The sequence below is a fragment of the Alexandromys fortis genome, unplaced genomic scaffold (assembly GCF_014885135.2).
Source record: "Alexandromys fortis isolate MF-2015 unplaced genomic scaffold, M_Fortis_MF-2015_v1.1 scaffold_6, whole genome shotgun sequence".
NCBI lineage: Eukaryota > Metazoa > Chordata > Mammalia > Rodentia > Cricetidae > Alexandromys > Alexandromys fortis.
The window spans coordinates 8663190-8681428 of record NW_026067902.1 but is presented as its reverse complement, the minus strand read 5'-3'; the positions used below and the strand labels follow the sequence as shown (position 1 = coordinate 8681428).

General features: G+C 39.1%; 1 protein-coding gene across 5 annotated transcripts in view; it reads right to left on the bottom strand.

Moving 5' to 3' along the window:
- The window catches only part of Dnaaf9 (dynein axonemal assembly factor 9), a 143466-nt gene that overhangs the window by 96669 nt on the left and 28558 nt on the right, over window positions 1-18239 (bottom strand). For all 5 annotated transcript variants that reach the window (XM_050133210.1, XM_050133185.1, XM_050133200.1 and 2 more), the window contains exons 7-10: window positions 12354-12431; window positions 6341-6439; window positions 3243-3298; window positions 1959-2094 (exon numbers count right to left, since the gene is read on the bottom strand). In XM_050133210.1, the coding sequence (XP_049989167.1) occupies window positions 1959-2094; window positions 3243-3298; window positions 6341-6439; window positions 12354-12431 (369 nt within the window). The remainder of the gene's footprint in view (window positions 1-1958; window positions 2095-3242; window positions 3299-6340; window positions 6440-12353; window positions 12432-18239) is intronic.

Genomic DNA, 18239 nt, shown 5'->3' with positions numbered 1-18239 from the left:
GATAGTTGTGGGCATTTCTGAGTAGCGTGTGTGTGTGTGTGTGTGTGTGTGTGTGTGTGTGTGTGATATACAGAAAACTTAACCACCACTTGTATGTGTGTGTGTGTCTTTGATATACAGAAAACTTCACCTCATGGTTTTGGTGCTGAACTTATTAGCCTGTCTGCCTCTTTCTCTTCACCTTTCAGAGTCAAATGTCCAAGGAATTTAAATGAACCTAACAGGTAAAGGAAAAAGTATACCTATACCATTTTTTTTTAAAAAAATTAAAATAATTAAAAAATGGGCTATACAAGTCATTCTATCTTCTTTATTTGGATTTAACACATAAGGCCAACAGAAACATTATACACAGCTGCCTTTCCTCTGGTATTTTCCATATTTCCAACAATTCTGGAGATTAAAATGGAGTGTTCTAATTTCATCTCCATTGCTATGACTAAAAGCCACTTGGGGGAGGAAAAGATTTATGTGGCTTATATTCCCAGGTCATAGTCAGGAACCTGAAGCAGAAACTATGGAGGACACGGCTTGTGGCTCATTCTCTGGCTTGGTCACAGGCTCGTGCTTACTTAACTTTCTTACGCAGCTCAAGATCACCCCTTACTCCAGGAAGGGGTAATGTCATAGTCGGCTGGGTCCTCCTACATCAATTAATAAGAAAATCCCTTACATGTCCACATGTCTGATAAAAAGAGCTAGTTACTCAATGGAGACTCCATTTCTGAGGTCACTGTAGATTATGTCAAGTTGACAGTTACTGCTTACCTGGGACAACAGGACAGCAAGATTCTACAGCACATGCATTCTGGTAGATCTCTGACCTAAGCTGGCTTGGAGGTGGCCCAAGGCTTTTAGAATGCTACCATATCCACTTGGGTCTTGTGTTCTCAAAATCCTAACTAAAAACTAACTACACCTACCATTCCAGCTTTCCTAATTTTCTACAACACTAAAAAATACTTTCTTAGAAATATTTGAAAATACTTAACATTCTCCTAAGACAGCACTGACCTTGACAATCATTAGAGTCCCACATTCAAGTATAATGATCCCGTTACTTTATTTGCATGTGTGTATGAGAGGGAGGGGTTGCACATGTTTGTTTATGTGGGTGCAGGCATAAACATGCCATGGTATGTGTTTAAATACCCTTCAGGTGTTGGTCTCTGCTTGTCCATCTTGTTTGAAACAGGCTGCTGCAGACACTAGGCTAGCAAACTTAACCAGCAAGCTTCTGGAGTCTCTCGTTCCTGCATCCCAACTTCTGACAGGGGTATTCTGGGATCACACATACTTGACTGCCCTGTCAGGCTTTTATGTGTGTTTTGGGTATCTAAACACTAAGCCTTGACCCCTAATGCTTCCTTTTTTTTCTTTTCCAGACAGGGTTTCTCAGCCAAGGCTGTCCTAGATGTCCTGGAATTTGCTTTATCGATAGGGCTGGCTTGCACTCACAGAGATCTGCCTGCCTCCACCTCTGAGTGCTGCGATTAAAAGTATGCACCACCACCACCCGGTAGTTTCTTTTTAAAGAATACAGCAAACAATATATCATCATGTAATAAAGAATATTCAGAGAGTAGGTGAGATAGCTCAGTGGATAAAGTCTAATGACTTGAGTTCAATCCCTGGAACCCATGCGAAGATAGAAGGAAAGAACTGGCTCCATCAAGTTTGTCCTCTGACATCCACATATGTACTGTGATACATGGGTGACCCCCTCCCCTCTGCACATTACACACATACAAATAAAATAAACGTAAGTGTTTTCAAATACATACCCAATACTTATTAAAATATATATAATGAGTCATGAGTCACTTCTTTTCACTGTGAAAAACTTCAAATTCAGGACCAAGCCAGCATAATAACTAAAAAGATTCATTTGGGCCAGCAGCCCTTCCTTGTTACTAGACAGTACAGTTCATCAAGTACCAGACAGTCTGGCCACTCACCATGTGTTTGGCAAAGCTCCCCGCAGGACCAGTGTTGCGCACCAGGTGCCCCTCAGAAGGGAAGTTAAAGCTGCCTGCGCTCAGGTTGTCTCGTGTAGAGTGGTTACCAAAGAAAACAAACGGCTGCCGATGGGGGCTAGAGCAGTAAGCAAAATGTCATTAGACAAGGTTCCCGACCGGACCTCAGGCTTTTCTGAGTGCTGTGACTATAGGATGGGCACGCTACCAATGTCCCTGGCAAGCATGGAAGGGATGCCAGATGTCGCTGACTCTTCCTAGAGAGCCCTAGGGATCAGTCAGGCACTCAGGATATAACTATACCCTTGCAAAGTTTATGCCTTCCCACTTGACCTCCTTTTTGAGGAATCAGTTCCTGGAGTCTGCTATCAAAAATATAATGACAACCCCCAATTCTTTATATGATAAAAATTTAACAGAAATACAGCTTTAATGTCACAGTGGTTGGTCTACCCAGATTCAGTAGACCAGAGAGCAGCTGCGCAGGAGGAAAAGGATGTGATGGTGGTCCTCTACTGCGCCACCTCCACGCACCCACTGCCAGCCCTGCCGTCTTCCCTCGCCTCTCACTAGACTTCGCCTTCCTGTTCATTCCACATGTGTTCTAACCAATCCCTCCAGACAGTTTAGTCAGGGAGCTTTCCTAAGAGCCACCAAGGAAATTTCACATGTAGCATTTAGAAAAATCAAATAAACATGACTCATTTTCTCCTGAAACTTTCTTCAAGCTGAGTTACACTTTAAACAGAAATGATTTTTGTTTGAAACCCAGGAAGGTGGTTTGTCTATTAGACTAAACTGGACTTGGGGAAAAGCAGAATCTGTCTCCTCTACCCACCAAAGAAAACTCCTGCTGATCATGACAAAGATGCAGAAGGAAATGCTCAGAAACTCGGACCACCCCATCTTCTGCAAGGTGCTGGCTTCTTAGCTTAATCTATCTTAACCCCACCCCAAATACTGCTGTTCCTTGTCTGCAATGGGATACTGCTTCATTTTGCTTTCCTGAGCTAGAGGTAGAATAAAAATTCCTTTCTTTTAGATTGAAGCAGATTATCTATAATATTTTTAGTCATTTTACTAAAAGATTACAGAAAAACAAAGCAAATCAAAAGTTCAAAGCACCAAGACAAATTCATAACAACATTTTTTTTTTTGCTGTAACTATACTCAACTCACACTCTAAACTCACTCCCTCATTCAACGCCCCTGTTTCAACTCCATTTTTCTCTATCACTGTTTGCAGTTCCTTCCCAGGGAACATACCTGTTTTCAGTAATATGACTGGAGAGCATTCCATGACTGAAGTAGCTTCTGAATGGCTAAAAAAGAGCCAACATCTGATGTAAGGAAACAGCTTTGAAAGTAAGACTTTTCACATGTGTATATGTACATATACACGTCAGGAGAATAAGTAGTACGTAACAGAAAGACAGATAGATATGTGTAGCGAGTATAAGAACACAGAAAGATAATGTGGTAGATAAAATTATGAATTTGGGGTATAGCAATGAAACAAAACATAGTGAAGAAAACAGAAATAGGCTGCAAAGAAAAACAAAGCAAAACCATTTAAATGCACAGTGTTTAGTTACAGAAAAGAACCCTGACCAATCAGCATCTATAGTTAAACCACTAATCTTACCTGGCCTCTTCTCTTCTGTTAAAGTCCCTACATTCCAATAGCTTTAAACACAAGTATAACTGCTAATTTCAATCAGTGATCGGGGATTAAAGAACACAGGAGTATAATAATAAACTTTTCCTAGGAAATTAAAGAACAAATTCTTGACTTTGGATGAAGTATTAGGCTAAACTTATCGATCAAAAGTTTACCATATAGGGTCTCATGTCCAAATGGTTCAAAATTTCAAAAAAATTTCAGTGCCTTCCAGTAAACATCTCTTGTATTTTTTTCAACCAGTCAATATTTCTTTCTTGCAGAATACAATAAATCACATAAATCTTTAGTAACTGTTAACATTTTGGCAAATTTTCTATTACATCCATAGACTATTACTGATTATACTGAAGTTATTATTGTTCTAAAAATACTATTACTGAATCTTCTATATCAACATGATTACATTACTGTAGGTGCTAGAGAGAAGGTTCAAGAGTTAAGAGCATTTGTTACTCTTGCAGAGGACCCCAATTCAATTCCCAGCACCCACACAGTGGCTCACAACCATCTATAACTACAGTTCCAGATGAACTCTCTTCTGGCCTCTGCAGACACCACATACACATGTGGTACACAGACACACATGTAGGCAAACACTCACACACATAAACTAACAATAAATAAATCCTTAAAAATAAGATGGAACACAATCAAAAAAATTACCTGACATTGATTTCTGGCCTCTATATGTAGGTGGGCACCATGTGTGCAGAATACACATGAATACAAATATACAGGTATATCATGTATATACACAAATATATAGTGATAAATTTACATAAGTTTTCATGGCATAAAGGAAAAACATAAATAATTCAACTGCAATAAACATGGGAGAAACTCAAAATGTATAGTAAGATTTTTTTCTTTTTAATTTTTGAGACAGGGTTTCTCTGTGTAACAGCCCTGGCTGTCCTGAAACTCATTTTGTAGACCAGGCTGGTCTCTAAATCACAGAGATCCACCTGCCTCTGCCGCCCTCGTGCTGGGATTAAAGGTATGTGCCACCACACCCAGCTAAGAATTTTTAAATTTTATGGGGCTGGAGAGATGGCTCAGTGGTTAAAAGCACTCTGACTGCTCTTCTAGAGGACCTGGGTTCAATTCCCAGCACCCACATGGCAGCTTACAACTGTCTGAAGATCCACTTCCAGGGGATCTGACACCTTCATACCAATGCACATAAAATAAAAGTTAAATAAACCATAAAAATATTTTTTAAAAAAAGAATTTTTAAACTTTACAAACTTCTGATACTTCTAGTTCCACTTTCAAAGATGCCAGCACACTCAGTTTGCTTGTATGGTTTTGAGACAGGGTCTTACTTTATAACCCTAGCTGGCCTGAAACTCCCAGAAATTCACCTACCACAGTGCTGAGATTAAAGGTGTACACCACCACACCATGCTGATTTAATATCAATTGTTTATCTGTGTGTATATGAGTGCAGGTGCCCGTGGAGACTGCAGCCACTCAGGTGAGGAATGAGAACTAAATGCTGGCTCTCTGCAAGAGCAGTAAATAAATGCTCTAATAACCGGGTAGTCCCTCCAGCCTTGAGGCCAAAGACACTCAAGGTTAAACTAAATAACCTAGTAAGCGTGTGAAGAACATGCAGCATCCTGTGTCATGGTGAGATGCAAATCAGAACTACCTTTGCAAGGAATTTGGCAATAGGTTACCTTTTGACCTAGAAAATATCCATTTATATATATTATGAGTATGAAAATGTTCAAGTATGTATCTATTTACTATGACAGTACTGTTTTCAATGGCAAAATATTGAGAACAACCTAAATATGCATATCCTATAAGATATAAACCTAATATAATACACTATGAATTACATGAAAAACTTAAGAACCTCTCAAGGAACTGACTTGGCGAGAGTTCCAGGACTTGCTGGTTTATTGGTGGTGCGGCACCACACCTGTCAGAACTCTCTGTTAAGTGGAAACGACTCTACACTACTCTTTAGTGTAAGACAGAAGAGGATATAAGAATGCATGTTATCTGCTCATCTGTACCAATAAAACAGCACAGACAAGCCCACAACTAACCTATGTCCCCCTGATAAAGGAGGGCTGGTGGGAGGAAGTGCAAGAAGCACACACTGTGTGTGGTGCTAGAATTGAACCCAGGAGAGCACTCATGATAGCCCCAGGGGCTCAACTGGTGGTTTTCAGAGGTACAGAATTACTAACTAGCACTCAGTATAACTACTGGCTGGGGACACCACTGTGCGGAAAGGTCAATATCCCTCTAATAGAGATGTTGTCACAAAAAAAATATATTTTGGGGACATAGGTGATTGAAACCAGGGTTTTCAAACTTACAGAGATCCCCTGCCTCTGACTCTGCCTCCCGAGTGCTGGGATAAAGGCACCACCACCGCCTGGCTCCAAAACAACTTTTTTGTATAAGTAAGGGAGAGGATTTTTGTGACATATCATTTATAGAAATGATAACCAAAACAAATCCTGAAAAAAAATTTAATAAGCCAGTCATGGAGGCACATGCCTTTTACTTTAGCATTTGGGAAGGCAGAGGTGGGTAGGTATCTGTAAATTCCAGCCAGGGCCACATCGTGAGGCCCTGTCTCAATAATAAAATAACAACAACAATAAACAATAATAACTTAACCAATTTTACTTTCTCTTTATGACTTTCACTTACACACCTCACCCGCCTGAGATTCTGAAAGTTCCAGCAGGAAAGGGATTTCTGTGTCAAAGTTAGCAAAGAAGCTCGCCCACTGATGCTCGAATGCCACCAAGTCCTATGTGAGAACAAAACCAGGAATCATTAGACTATCTGAAATACCAGGCTGTTCTATATGTGGATTATTTATTATTATTTAAAAGGAAATATCCTGAAAAGGGATATCTATGCAGACAAAGTGGGTCAGCAGAAGTAGAAAAGATAGCATCTTCAACAAATGGTGCTGGTCAAACTAGAGAGCTGCATGCAGGAAAATACAAATAGATCCACATTTATCACCTTGTACAAAACTCAACTCCAAATGGATCAAGGACTTTAATGTAAGGCCAGATACCTTGAGTCTGAGAGAAGAGAAAGCAGCCAATAACCCGAATGCTCAGACACAGGAAAGGACGTCCTGAACAGGACTCTGAGAGGCACTCAGACCAACCCTGACAGCACAGGCACTAAGACCCACTATTAATAAATGGGAACTCATAAAGCTGAAAAGCTTCTTCTGTACACAAAGCACATCATTTGAGCAAAGCAGTAGTCTACAGAATGGGAAAAACCTTTACAACCTATGCATCTGACGGGGTTAGTACCTAGATTATACAAAGAACTCAAAAAAACTGAACATCAAAAAACAATTATAAATGAGGTATAGAACTAAATGGATAGTTCTCAAAATATGAAAAACAAATGGGTGAGAAGCACTTAAAGAAGCTGAAAACTGATCATCCACAAGGTCCAGCTATACATCTCTTGGGTGTATACCCAAAAGACTTATCTTACTACAGAGATACTTGTTCATCCAAGTTCAATGCAGCTCTATTCACGAAAGCAAGAATTGAAAACAGCCTAGATATCCATCAACTGGAAAATAGATAATGAAGATGTGGTACATTTACACAATAGAATATTATTCAGCAACTAAACATAATTATGTAATTTGTATGTAAATGGTTAGAACTAGAAACATTCATCCTAAGTGAGGTATGAAAGACAAACATTGCATGCTTTCTCTTATATGTGAATGTTAGCTCGTAAGCCTAGATATTCAGAGGTTAGGTATCTTGTGAGGGATCAAGTGGAAGGAGGGGATCTTCCAAAGAAGAACTAGGATATAATGTTATAAAGGGATTAAGGGGAAACTAGAAGAGAGAGTTAAGTGGGCAGAGGGGATAGGATGGCAGATTAAAGGAAGGGATATGGAGAGGAATAACAAATATTAATGGCCTTTTGAAAAGCCATATGGAAATTTACTGCTATAGAAGTTTTCTAAAATGTATACATATATGAAAGAAATTTAGTTACTTTATAATGGAGGAGACAAGGTATCATGTTATATAATACCAAGTAAAACCCCTAGTACCAGGTACCAGTGCTACTGGCTACCTTCCATAATCTGGAGGTACACTACTTACTTATGTCACCAAACATGGAGAAGTTGAACAGGTGCACAACTAGAAGCTTCACCCCTACTGACTACTGTTCATGATGCTAGAAAATACTCTATATATACTGCCAGAGGAATCTCACCTGGCTACAAAACCCCGCAACCTACAACCAAGATAGATTGGCACAATATATGGGAGTAACCAGCCACTTTAGAAAATAAACCAGACTTAAGGCCCACTCTGAGATGGACCCATATCTGACACTGCTGAACAGTCAAGAACTTGAGACTAAATAGGTCATAAGCTACTAATATTATTCTGCTAAGTGAGTATAGCAAAAAAAGAAAAAGATTCCTAATCATATATTGCTATACCTACAGACCTGTGCATGACTCAACCCTCATCAGGGAAGTTTCTTGTAGTAGATGGTAACTAACATAGATACTCAGAACTGGACAATGTGTGGAACACTCAGTCCTAAATGGAATGTCTTTACCGGGCCCCTCCCCCAAAGGTCAAGGATTTATGTGGAAGAGGAGGGAGAAAGATTGTAAGAGCCAAAGGTAGTAGATGACTCTAAGGCAACATCTTTAGACTAACAGAGTTGATATACATCTGAACTTACAGAAACCATTACAACACACACTTGCACAAGAGCCAGCCAGCCAGAATGCCAGCATGTAGAAGGGTCCCACCCCATCTATCAATCTATTTGCAATTGACACCTGCTGGGAAAGAGAAAACTAGTGTTCACCAGTGTACCAACTACACTCAAGGAAGGCCCTATGCTCAGGAGTGGTGGCAAACACAAATAGATTCCATGGTTTTTGTGTGCTTTTGCTATTTTTTTTGTCTTTCTTATCTTTCTGTTTGTCTTAATTTTGGATTTTTTGGGGAAAGAATATAAAGTTGGGGGTTGGGGAGGCACTGGAAGGAGGGAAAGAAGATAATCACAATATATAGTGTGAAAACTTCTAAGCCAGTAAATGAAAAATAAGAAGAGCAAATAATAATATTTCCTATTACTCTTAAGCTAATGATCTATCAACTTTATTGTTCTTGGCTTTAGAGAACAAGTTCTGAACTTATTTATGAATTCCACTTTCTTGTTTCCTAATTCATTAAATTATTTTTTTAAAAACTTTTTTATTTTTATATTTATCTATTTATTTGTTTTGGTTTTTTGAGATAGGGTTTCTCTGTAGCTTTGAAGCCTGTCCTGGAACTAGCTCTTGTAGCCCGGGCTGGCCTCGAACTCACAGATATCTGCCTGCCTCTGCCTCCTGAGTGCTGGGATTGAAGGCGTGCGACACCACTGCCTGGAAATACTTTTTTATTATTTTATGTGTATGGGTATTTTGTTGGGTGTAGGCCTGTGTAGTTACTGTGGGAGCTAGAGGAGCATCAGATCCTTTGGGACCAGAACTACAGACCATAGTGAATCACCATGTAGGTCCTCTGGAAGAGTATTCAATGCTCTTAACTGCCAAGCCATCTTTACAAGCCATTAATTTCTGTTTTCCTTTAAAATTTCGATTTAGTCAGGTGCTGTAGGACATGCCTTTAATCTGAGCCCTTGGGAGCGAGGCAGATGGACAGATGGACTTCTGTTGAATTCAAGGCCGGCTAGAGGTGGTAATGACTCCATCTCTTTTTTGAGACACATTCTTAAAAAAAAATAAATTTATTTATTTTGATGAACACATGCCACAATATACATGTGGAAGTCAGAGGACAATGTTGTGGAGTCAGTTCTCTCCTTCCACCTTAGTGTGACTCTAGGGATTATTACAGGGCATCTGGCTTGCCTGGCCAGTGCTTTACTGGCTGAAGATTCTTGCTAAACCATCTACTTTCCTTTTCACCAGCTCTCTCTTCCCTAGTATTTCCTTTGAGACTTATTTTCATCTGAAAATTTCTAAGCAATGTTCTAACTATATTTCAGGTATTAATAAACAGATTTTCATGTCTTTGTTTCTTGATACATTGATTTCAGTTTCATTTTTATCAAAAACTGAAAGTTTAAACTTAGCAAGTTGTTTTTAAAAATTATTATTACTACTCAGTTCTAGAGTTTACCTGGTAACTATTTTAAAAATCTAATTTTTAAATTCTTTAATATGCCCAACAATGAAATTAGTTACATTACTGTGGAAAATATGCCTGACCTTCTTCCTGGTTCCCAGACATACAGCTTCTAGCACATGAATATCTTTAGTATGCTTACTTTAGTCCTAAGTGCCTTTCTTTCAAGTAACTTGAGTGCTTAAATATATATTAAATCTCTTAATTTAACTTCAACCCTTTATCATGAAAGAAAGAAAAGACTGGGGGCTGGAGAGATGGTTCAGTACTCTTTCAGAGATACAGAATCCGATTCTCAGAACCCACATAGAGCTAACTGCCTGAGAAACATTCACCTCAGTAATGCATGTTCAAAATGTTTATTGCTTCACAATATAAAATTCTAGAGTCATACTTATGGAGGGGATTTTATTATAAATACTGTTTTACTGTTTTTTTTTTTTATTTATTTGTTTGTTTGTTTTTCAGACAGGGTTTCTCTGTGTATCCCTGGCTGTCCTGAAACTTATTCTGTAGAACAGGATCACTCGGAACTCAGATCTGTCTTGTGTCTGTCTCCCAAGTGCTAGGGTTAAAGGGATGTCCTACCAAGCTGGAAGACAGAGGCAGGCAGATCTACAAGAGATAGCTTTCAGGACAGGCTGCAAAGTTACGGGAAAAACCCTGCCCCAAACAAACAAACAAACAAATAAATAAGGGATGTGCCACCATGTCCAGCATGCTTTACTCTTCCATTCTTTTGGTTTTTGTTGTTGTTTTTAGTTTTTGTAATGAAGAAATCCAAACAAGCCTGAATCTTACTTTTTTAAAAAAAAATCTGTTTATGGCTGCCGAAGTATTTTTTGTTTGTGTTTGACAAGGAGGGGAAGGGGTTCAGTATCAGTACTGAACATTCTGGGGGGAAGGTTCTCTGGGGTTATGAAATGATGTGGGAGTGTCATATATCAATCTGTTGATTTCATTGGTTAAGTTATAATAAACCAACTGCTTGGCCTCATAGCTTAGAACATAGATGGGAGGAGTAAACAGAATAGAATTCTGGGCGGAAGAGGAAGTGAGGTCAGACTCTGCGCTGCTTCCAGAGGGACCAGACAGCCGCCATGCTCTGCTCTCCCAGGCAGCTGCAACCCACGATGGACTTAGGCTAAAATCTTCCCGGTAAGCGCACCTTGGAGTGCTTACACAAATCATTAGAAATGGGCTAGTCCAGGTGTGAGAATTAGCCTGTAAGGGCTAGAGTTCATAGGCCAAGCAGTTCTTAAATGAATACAGTTTGTGTGTTGTTATTTCGGGCATGAGCTAGCCAAGCGGCCGGGGTGTTGGGGACGCAGCCCCGCTGCTCTTATTTCAATGAAATGGCCTGAAATTCACTCTGAGACCAGGCTGGCCTCAAACACAGATGTTCACCTGTCTTCCCTCCAAGTGCCAGGATTAGAAGCAAGTGTTGTCATGCCTGGCTATCTTTTTCAATATACAGGCAAGAAGGAGAGAGACAGATTCTAATTTCTCTGTGTAGTCTCCAAGAAGATCAGTCTTAGATACTCCTTTTTTTAATTTACTGCTCATTAAAAATAACAGTAAACACAATCTACTCTACCTATTCTAAATGGTTAGCACAGAGCATGGGACAGATCTCAGCGGATTCTGTAAACTATAACCATTTACTTATCTTATAGATTAAAAGACAATTTTGTGGGATTGGTTCTCTTCTTCTCTGGATTTCTGGGACCAAATACAGGCTAAGGCATGGCAGCAAGTGCTCCTACCAGCTGAGTTATCTCACTGGCCCCATAACAAGATTTTGTTTAGTTTTGCTTATTTCTTTTAAGACAGGATCTCACTGTGTTGTGTAGTCTGACTAGTCTGAAACTCTATGTAGATGGGGTTAGTCTTGAACTCACAGAGCTCCACCATCCTGTGCTTCCAGACTGCTGGCAGAGTGCCACCACCACCCGGTCAGACGAAAACTTAAAAGATTGAGGAGTTGGTTGGCATTACAGTCTAGGGTTGGACACATTTTTGTAAACAAGATAGCTGTAGAACACAGACACGCCCAGTTTAAGCACTGTCTAGAATAGCTTTTGTACTACAACGACTTTGTTGAGCAGCTGCCAGGACCTAGGCAGGATGTTACAACATTACTATCTAGCCACTTCTTTTCCAAACTTAGATCTCTTTAAGCATCTTAACTTTTCATGCTACAAAAGACAACTTCACTGTTTCACTAAAGCCTATTACAACCAGCCCTCTCTCTGAATAACAAACCGTAAAAATATTTAGGTGAAACTAGCTGCCTCACCTAGACTTTCCTCAGAATGGAAGAGGAAGCCTCATTCTCCAGGTTTTCTAACTTGAGGAGTTAGGCACAATCTAGAAAGAGGCACTCTGCTTTTTGATTAAAGCAAACTAAGATATACCTCGCAGTTCTTCAAATTAAATACCTTTGGTATTTAATAACTGACATGGCTAGGATAACTTAATTATGTTAAGTGCACTTGGGCTCCTTACTTCTGAAAGCATGTTCTCCAGAGACATAGGATCCGTCCTGCCGTAGACATTCCATAGACTCACACTCACATCCTGCAACTGCAATGAAGAGCAACACATTGACATAATTAAGTCAAATCACCAGGGCAGCCAGTTCTCATCTTCTGATCTTCAAAAATTACTACCTTTGTATAAATGGTGCTACTAGACTAATAACTGAACTATTTATATTATTGGTGACATTGTATTATTTATAAATTATTAATTCTTGTTAACTGTATTTACTATTATTAAACCCAGGCTTTATTAACACCAATAGAATAAGCCAAAACCTTATTTATTAGATCCTATACAAATTAATAAATGTTTTCTCATTCAAAGAAATTATTTTCATAATCTTCAGTTTAAATCTGATTACATTCAATGATGGTACATACAAACTTATACATATATATACACATTGTTTTTTCTTTGTAATTTTAATTAAAGTAATACATGCTTGTGAGTTAAAAAAAATCAAACAGTACAAAAGGCTTATCTATTTACTTATTATTTATTTATTTATTTTTGGATTTTTCGAGACATGATTTCTCCGTAGCTTTTTGGTTCCTGTCCTGGAACTAGCTCTTGTAGACCAGGCTGGCCTCGAACTCACAGAGATCCGCCTGCCTCTGCCTCCCGAGTGCTGGGATTAAAGGTGTGTGCCACCACTGCCCGGCACAAAAGGCTTATAATAAAACATTTGACTCCTACTTTAACCTTCTGGAAAGCCCATTAATCTCAATCAGAAACAAGTACTTAGAGTTTTTGTCTTTTTTGTTATTTATGTTTATACTTTGACATATTTTCCTTTCACTATTTATCAATTTAGAAGTATTAACTTATGCAAAGATGCAGGTCTTCTCTATCATCTCACCCCACACTTTTTCTCTATACACACACTCTAATATCACTTTTTTGGCTACATTATTAGCTGTCTATAGCACCATACAAATATTATCATACATATCATCATACATATTACCATAAGGTAAAGTACACGTCTACCCTCATCGCCTCATCAGGTATACTAACTTCTCCAATTTTTTTTTCACCAGCATAATCTTTGTTTGCTTTTTGTTGTTGTTGTTTGAAATAGAGTTTTTCTGTAGCTTTGGAGCCTGTCCTGAAACTCACTCTGTAGACCAGGCTGGTCTTAAACTCACAGAGATCCGCCTGCTTCTGCCTCCTGAGTACTGGGATTAAAGGTATGTGCCACCACCGCCTAGCTGTTAGGTGTTTTTTTGTTTGTTTGTTTTTTATTTTTGAGACAGAGTCTCACTCCACGAGTTCTGGCTGGCCTAGAGCTTGTGTTGTAGCCCGGCTGGTACAACCTCATAGGTCTACCTGTCTCTACAGTCTGAGTGCTGGGATTAGCAGCTCAACCCTAAACTCCTTACTCCAGGATCACCCCCACCTTCACAGTCTACTACTGCCATCTCCTTGCCTAGGCAGATGCTCCTGGGCAGTACAACATCTCTAGCCTCTAGGAAGCCTGTTCTCCTCTCAAGGCCAAATGCTTTGCGCAGGCTAGACAAGCATTCTCCTGACTTAATTACAGCTTCAGCCTTAGATTCTTTTTCTTAAGTATTATTCAACTTTCAATTGAAGATCTTACGTTTGTTCGTATATATTTTTATTTAGTATTTGCTGATAATACCCTTTCTTTAGGGAGCTTGTCACTGTAAATTTAACATTGCCAGGTCATGGTTTCAGCATCTTAACAGTAAGAGAAAAGCTAGAGCCAAAGAAGAACTTTTTTCCTGTTGCTTCAAGGAAGGAAAAGTTCTCTACAACCATGATTCAGTTTAGCTCAACCTAAAAGTCAAGAAAAAGCTGTGGTGGGTGTGGCTTCCTTCCTCATGCTGGCTCCATATCAGGGACATAGGCTCTCTGAATTGATGACTTTTTTGGGGGGTATGGGCATGCACTAAGTTTATATAAGCAGGCATGAAACTAGTGATCTTCCTGGCTTGGCTGCATGACAGCTGGAATTACAGACATACACTATGTTTGGCTAAGACAGTGATAGTAAGATTTTGCTGTGGAATAATCCTTCTCTACACTGTGAATGTGTACTACTCTTATTGATTAATAAAAAGCTGAGAGGCAGGTAGTTAGGCAGGAAAGCCAAACAGAATGATGGAAAGAAGGAAGATGGATAGAAAGGGGTTGCCAGCCAAACGCAGAGGGAACAGAAGATGAATGTGCCACGCTAATAAAGGTACTGCCACATGACAGAGTGTAATAAGGAATATGTGTTAATTTAAAATGTAAAAGCTATTAGTAATAAACCTGAGCTATTGGCTGAGCATTTACAATTAATATAAGTCTCTGTGTGATAATTTGGAAGCAGCTCTCAGGATAGAAAAACTCTGCCTACATACGGTGTTTAACACGGCATGTGTACATCCACATAAAGCTACATAAAGCAAAAAAATGGGGGGTTTCTAAAGTTGGGTATTGATGGCACACACCTTTAATCCCAGTAGAGAGCAGAGGTAGGTGAGTCTCTATGAGTTCAAGGCCAACCTGGTCTACAAAAAAAGAGTTCCAGGATAGTCAGAGATGATACACAGAGAATCCCTGTCTCAAAAATAGGGGATAGGGTGGGGATTCTAGACACATAAAAATGAAGCCAAGACCAGCTTCCCAGTTCATGTCTCTCATGCAGGTTATGGTAGAGATGTGTCCCCTGGCTGTAGTCTGCAGACATGGTGAGTTCCGCAGTCTCTCACAGGGGCCAAAGTACAAAGAGGCTTCTCCTAGCTGCCTGTGGGCTTGAGAGCTCTACCAAGATGCCACAGGTAGGTTTAGGGTTTTGCTCATGCAGACAGAAAAGGTTACAGATACATAGTAAAGACAGATCCAGACTGAAAAAGCCTCTAAACTTGTCACAGTATATTTGAAAATATATGTGGGTATGTTGGAGAAAGGAGAAAGAATATATACAGTTTTAGATCTAAAATAGTTTCAAAATAATGTCCTTAAAAGTAAAGTAATAAGAAAATAATAAGCTATGTAAAGATGGAATATACACAGAGTCTGTATGTTACATACAGATACTGTATGTTATTGTGTTGTCTTTGAATTTTTTGGTTGGTAAGAGAGACAATGAATTATGAAAATTGATTAATTAAACCAATCTATATATTTTATAAATATCTTGTCTTCAAAATTTAAGTCAAAAGGTAAGTTGCTTTGGGGGAGAGGTTGTTTTTATTTCCATAGGAAATGAGAGGCTATGGATTCATTCTGGGTTAAAGAAAATCAGGTCTGATGGAGGAAGACCTCCTGAAATCCTAACTACAGACATAAAAAAACAAACCTAAAGGAACTATAAGAACATGGTGTATATTTCACCTGGTCAAACACATAACAAAAAAATCATCTTTGGCTGACTTGTGTACAATACACAGTTTATACTTATATTAATAGATAAGTATGTTACCTCCAACAGTTTATATATTTTCAGAGGAAAGGGACCAGACACAAATAAAAATTGATGGCCCAGATGGTCCAGCATCCAGAACTGCTTTTAGGCTGCTCACTGAGATGATTCAGCCTCACAGAAGTCTACAGCCAAGACTTAACAATTATCCCAAATTTTCTCAGAGTCCAAAGATTACCAGCACCCCCAAACAATAGGAAGTAGTCTAAAGAACTACATTCACATTCTCAAAAAAATGGACTATGAATGTTTGTCTTTGTTTAGAGGGAGGTTGGTTACAAATTATTTTTGATTATGGTTAAAAAAAAATAACCAAAGGAGTTAGATTCGGAGATCTCTTTCTAAAAGAAGAAAGGGGGATATGATATAGAAACAAAAAAAGGGTGGATTATCAAATCTACTTTTTTAAAAAAATATTATGTATACAACATTCTGCCTCCATGTATGCTGACACAGTAGAAGAGGGCACCAGATTCATTGTACAGATGGTTGTAACCCACCATGTGGTTGCTGGGACTTAAACTCACTACCTGTGGAAGAATAGCCAGTCCTCTTAACCACTGAGCCATCTCTCCAGCCCCTCAAATCTACTTTTAAACTAAAAAAAGCAACTCCTAGTCTTAAATATTTTATATTGATAAGGATTTTGGCTTACTGATACAAATTTAAAGTTAATTGTATATTATATTTATATTCTTGTTTAAGGTATTGTTTTTATGCAGCTAATTTAAAAATGCAATGCATAATTAAGAAATACAGATTAATAGTCATCTATAATAGTGAAGGTATGTTTTCAAGGTCAGACGTATTTAGATAGATGAGTCTTCAAACACTTCAAAGATGTACAGAATATGGCATTTTATATGCTTAATAACTTAAGGCTTTTCATGACATTGAGAAACATCTGCTCTTGGCAGCACCAATCTATTTCAGAGAAGAAGATAGGCATTAAAGAAACTCCATAAGGAGTTTGTGTTCTTTATGGCAAAAGCTAGACATGTGGGCCAAGAACCTACCCTTGCCTCAACTGCTGACAGCTGCTGTTCAAACTAAACCAGCAGGACACAAAAAAGGCAACTGCCAAACCTTGCCAAGACAAGGTAGGACAGTTCTTCAGAGTTCCATGTTTTACAGGAAAGTCTGTTAGATATGCTAGGTCTGTAGGCCAGAGTTGGATGCCCTAACATTATAGAGAAACTTGGGGTGACTGTCCAGACAGCAAGGTGTCCCTGTCTTTAGGTAACATTTCATTCTTCTGGGGTCTTTGACAAAGAAGACTAGAGGTTCATAGTTATAATTTTTCTTAGATATATGGTAAAAGATAAATTAGATGTGAAACTTTAGACTCATCACGATAGGATAGATAGTTGAGTATTTTCTCTAATTTGTCAAATACAAATGAACTGGATTTTGTAACTGTAATTCTTAATAACTGTTTTTGTTGTATATAATCTTACTATCATAAAGTTAGAACCTTCTTACACCGGGCGGTGGTGGCGCATGCCTTTAATCCCAGCATCCGGGAGGCAGAGGAAGGTGGATCTCTGTGAGTTCAAGGCTAGCCTGGTCTATAACAGCTAGTTCCAGGACAGCCTTTAAAGCCACAGAGAAACCCCTCCACCCTCCAAAAAAAGTTAAACCTTTTTTAAGTAGACAAAGGGGAAATGCTGTGGAATAACCATTCTATACACTGTGAATATGTTTTACTTTCACTGGTTAATAAAAAGCTGACGGGCAGGTAGCTGGGCAGGAAGTTAGGTGGGAAAGCCAAACTGAGAGTGATGAAAAGGAGGGCAGAGACAGGGGTCGCCAGTCAGACACGGAGGGAACAGGAGATGAACGTGCCATGCTAATAAAGGTACTGCCATGTGGTAGAACATAAATAAGAAATATGTATCATCTTCTATAAGAGCTAGTTAGTAATAAGCCTGCTCGAGTTATCAGCTGAGCATTTACAATTAATATCCACCTCTGTATGGTAATTTGGAAGTGGCTCCTGGGACACCCCACCTATAAGATTTGTAGTCTTATATGATATTTGCCATTTCCTTCACATGGCCCATCCCACCCCTAATGGCAAGATCCCAGAATAAAGATCTGTATTAAACCTTCAAAGGTTTCAGAGGGAAGGAGGATCTTCCCTTGTGAATATGACTTCACAGTATGAATCATCTAAGGCAAGAGCCATAAAGCCTGTCTCACTTGGACTGTATCAATGTGTGCCACTTTTTAATGTCACTCCAGGCACAGCACAGGTTAGGAGCACAGGCTCTAAAGCCAGATCATCTGGGCCTGGACCGAGCCCTATCACTCACTGCTCACTAGCTCTGTGCCTTTGGGAAAATTTATTTAATCCCTCTGTTAGAGAGACATAGAACAGTACCTACCACAGAGAGTCACTGTTCAAATTAAATCAT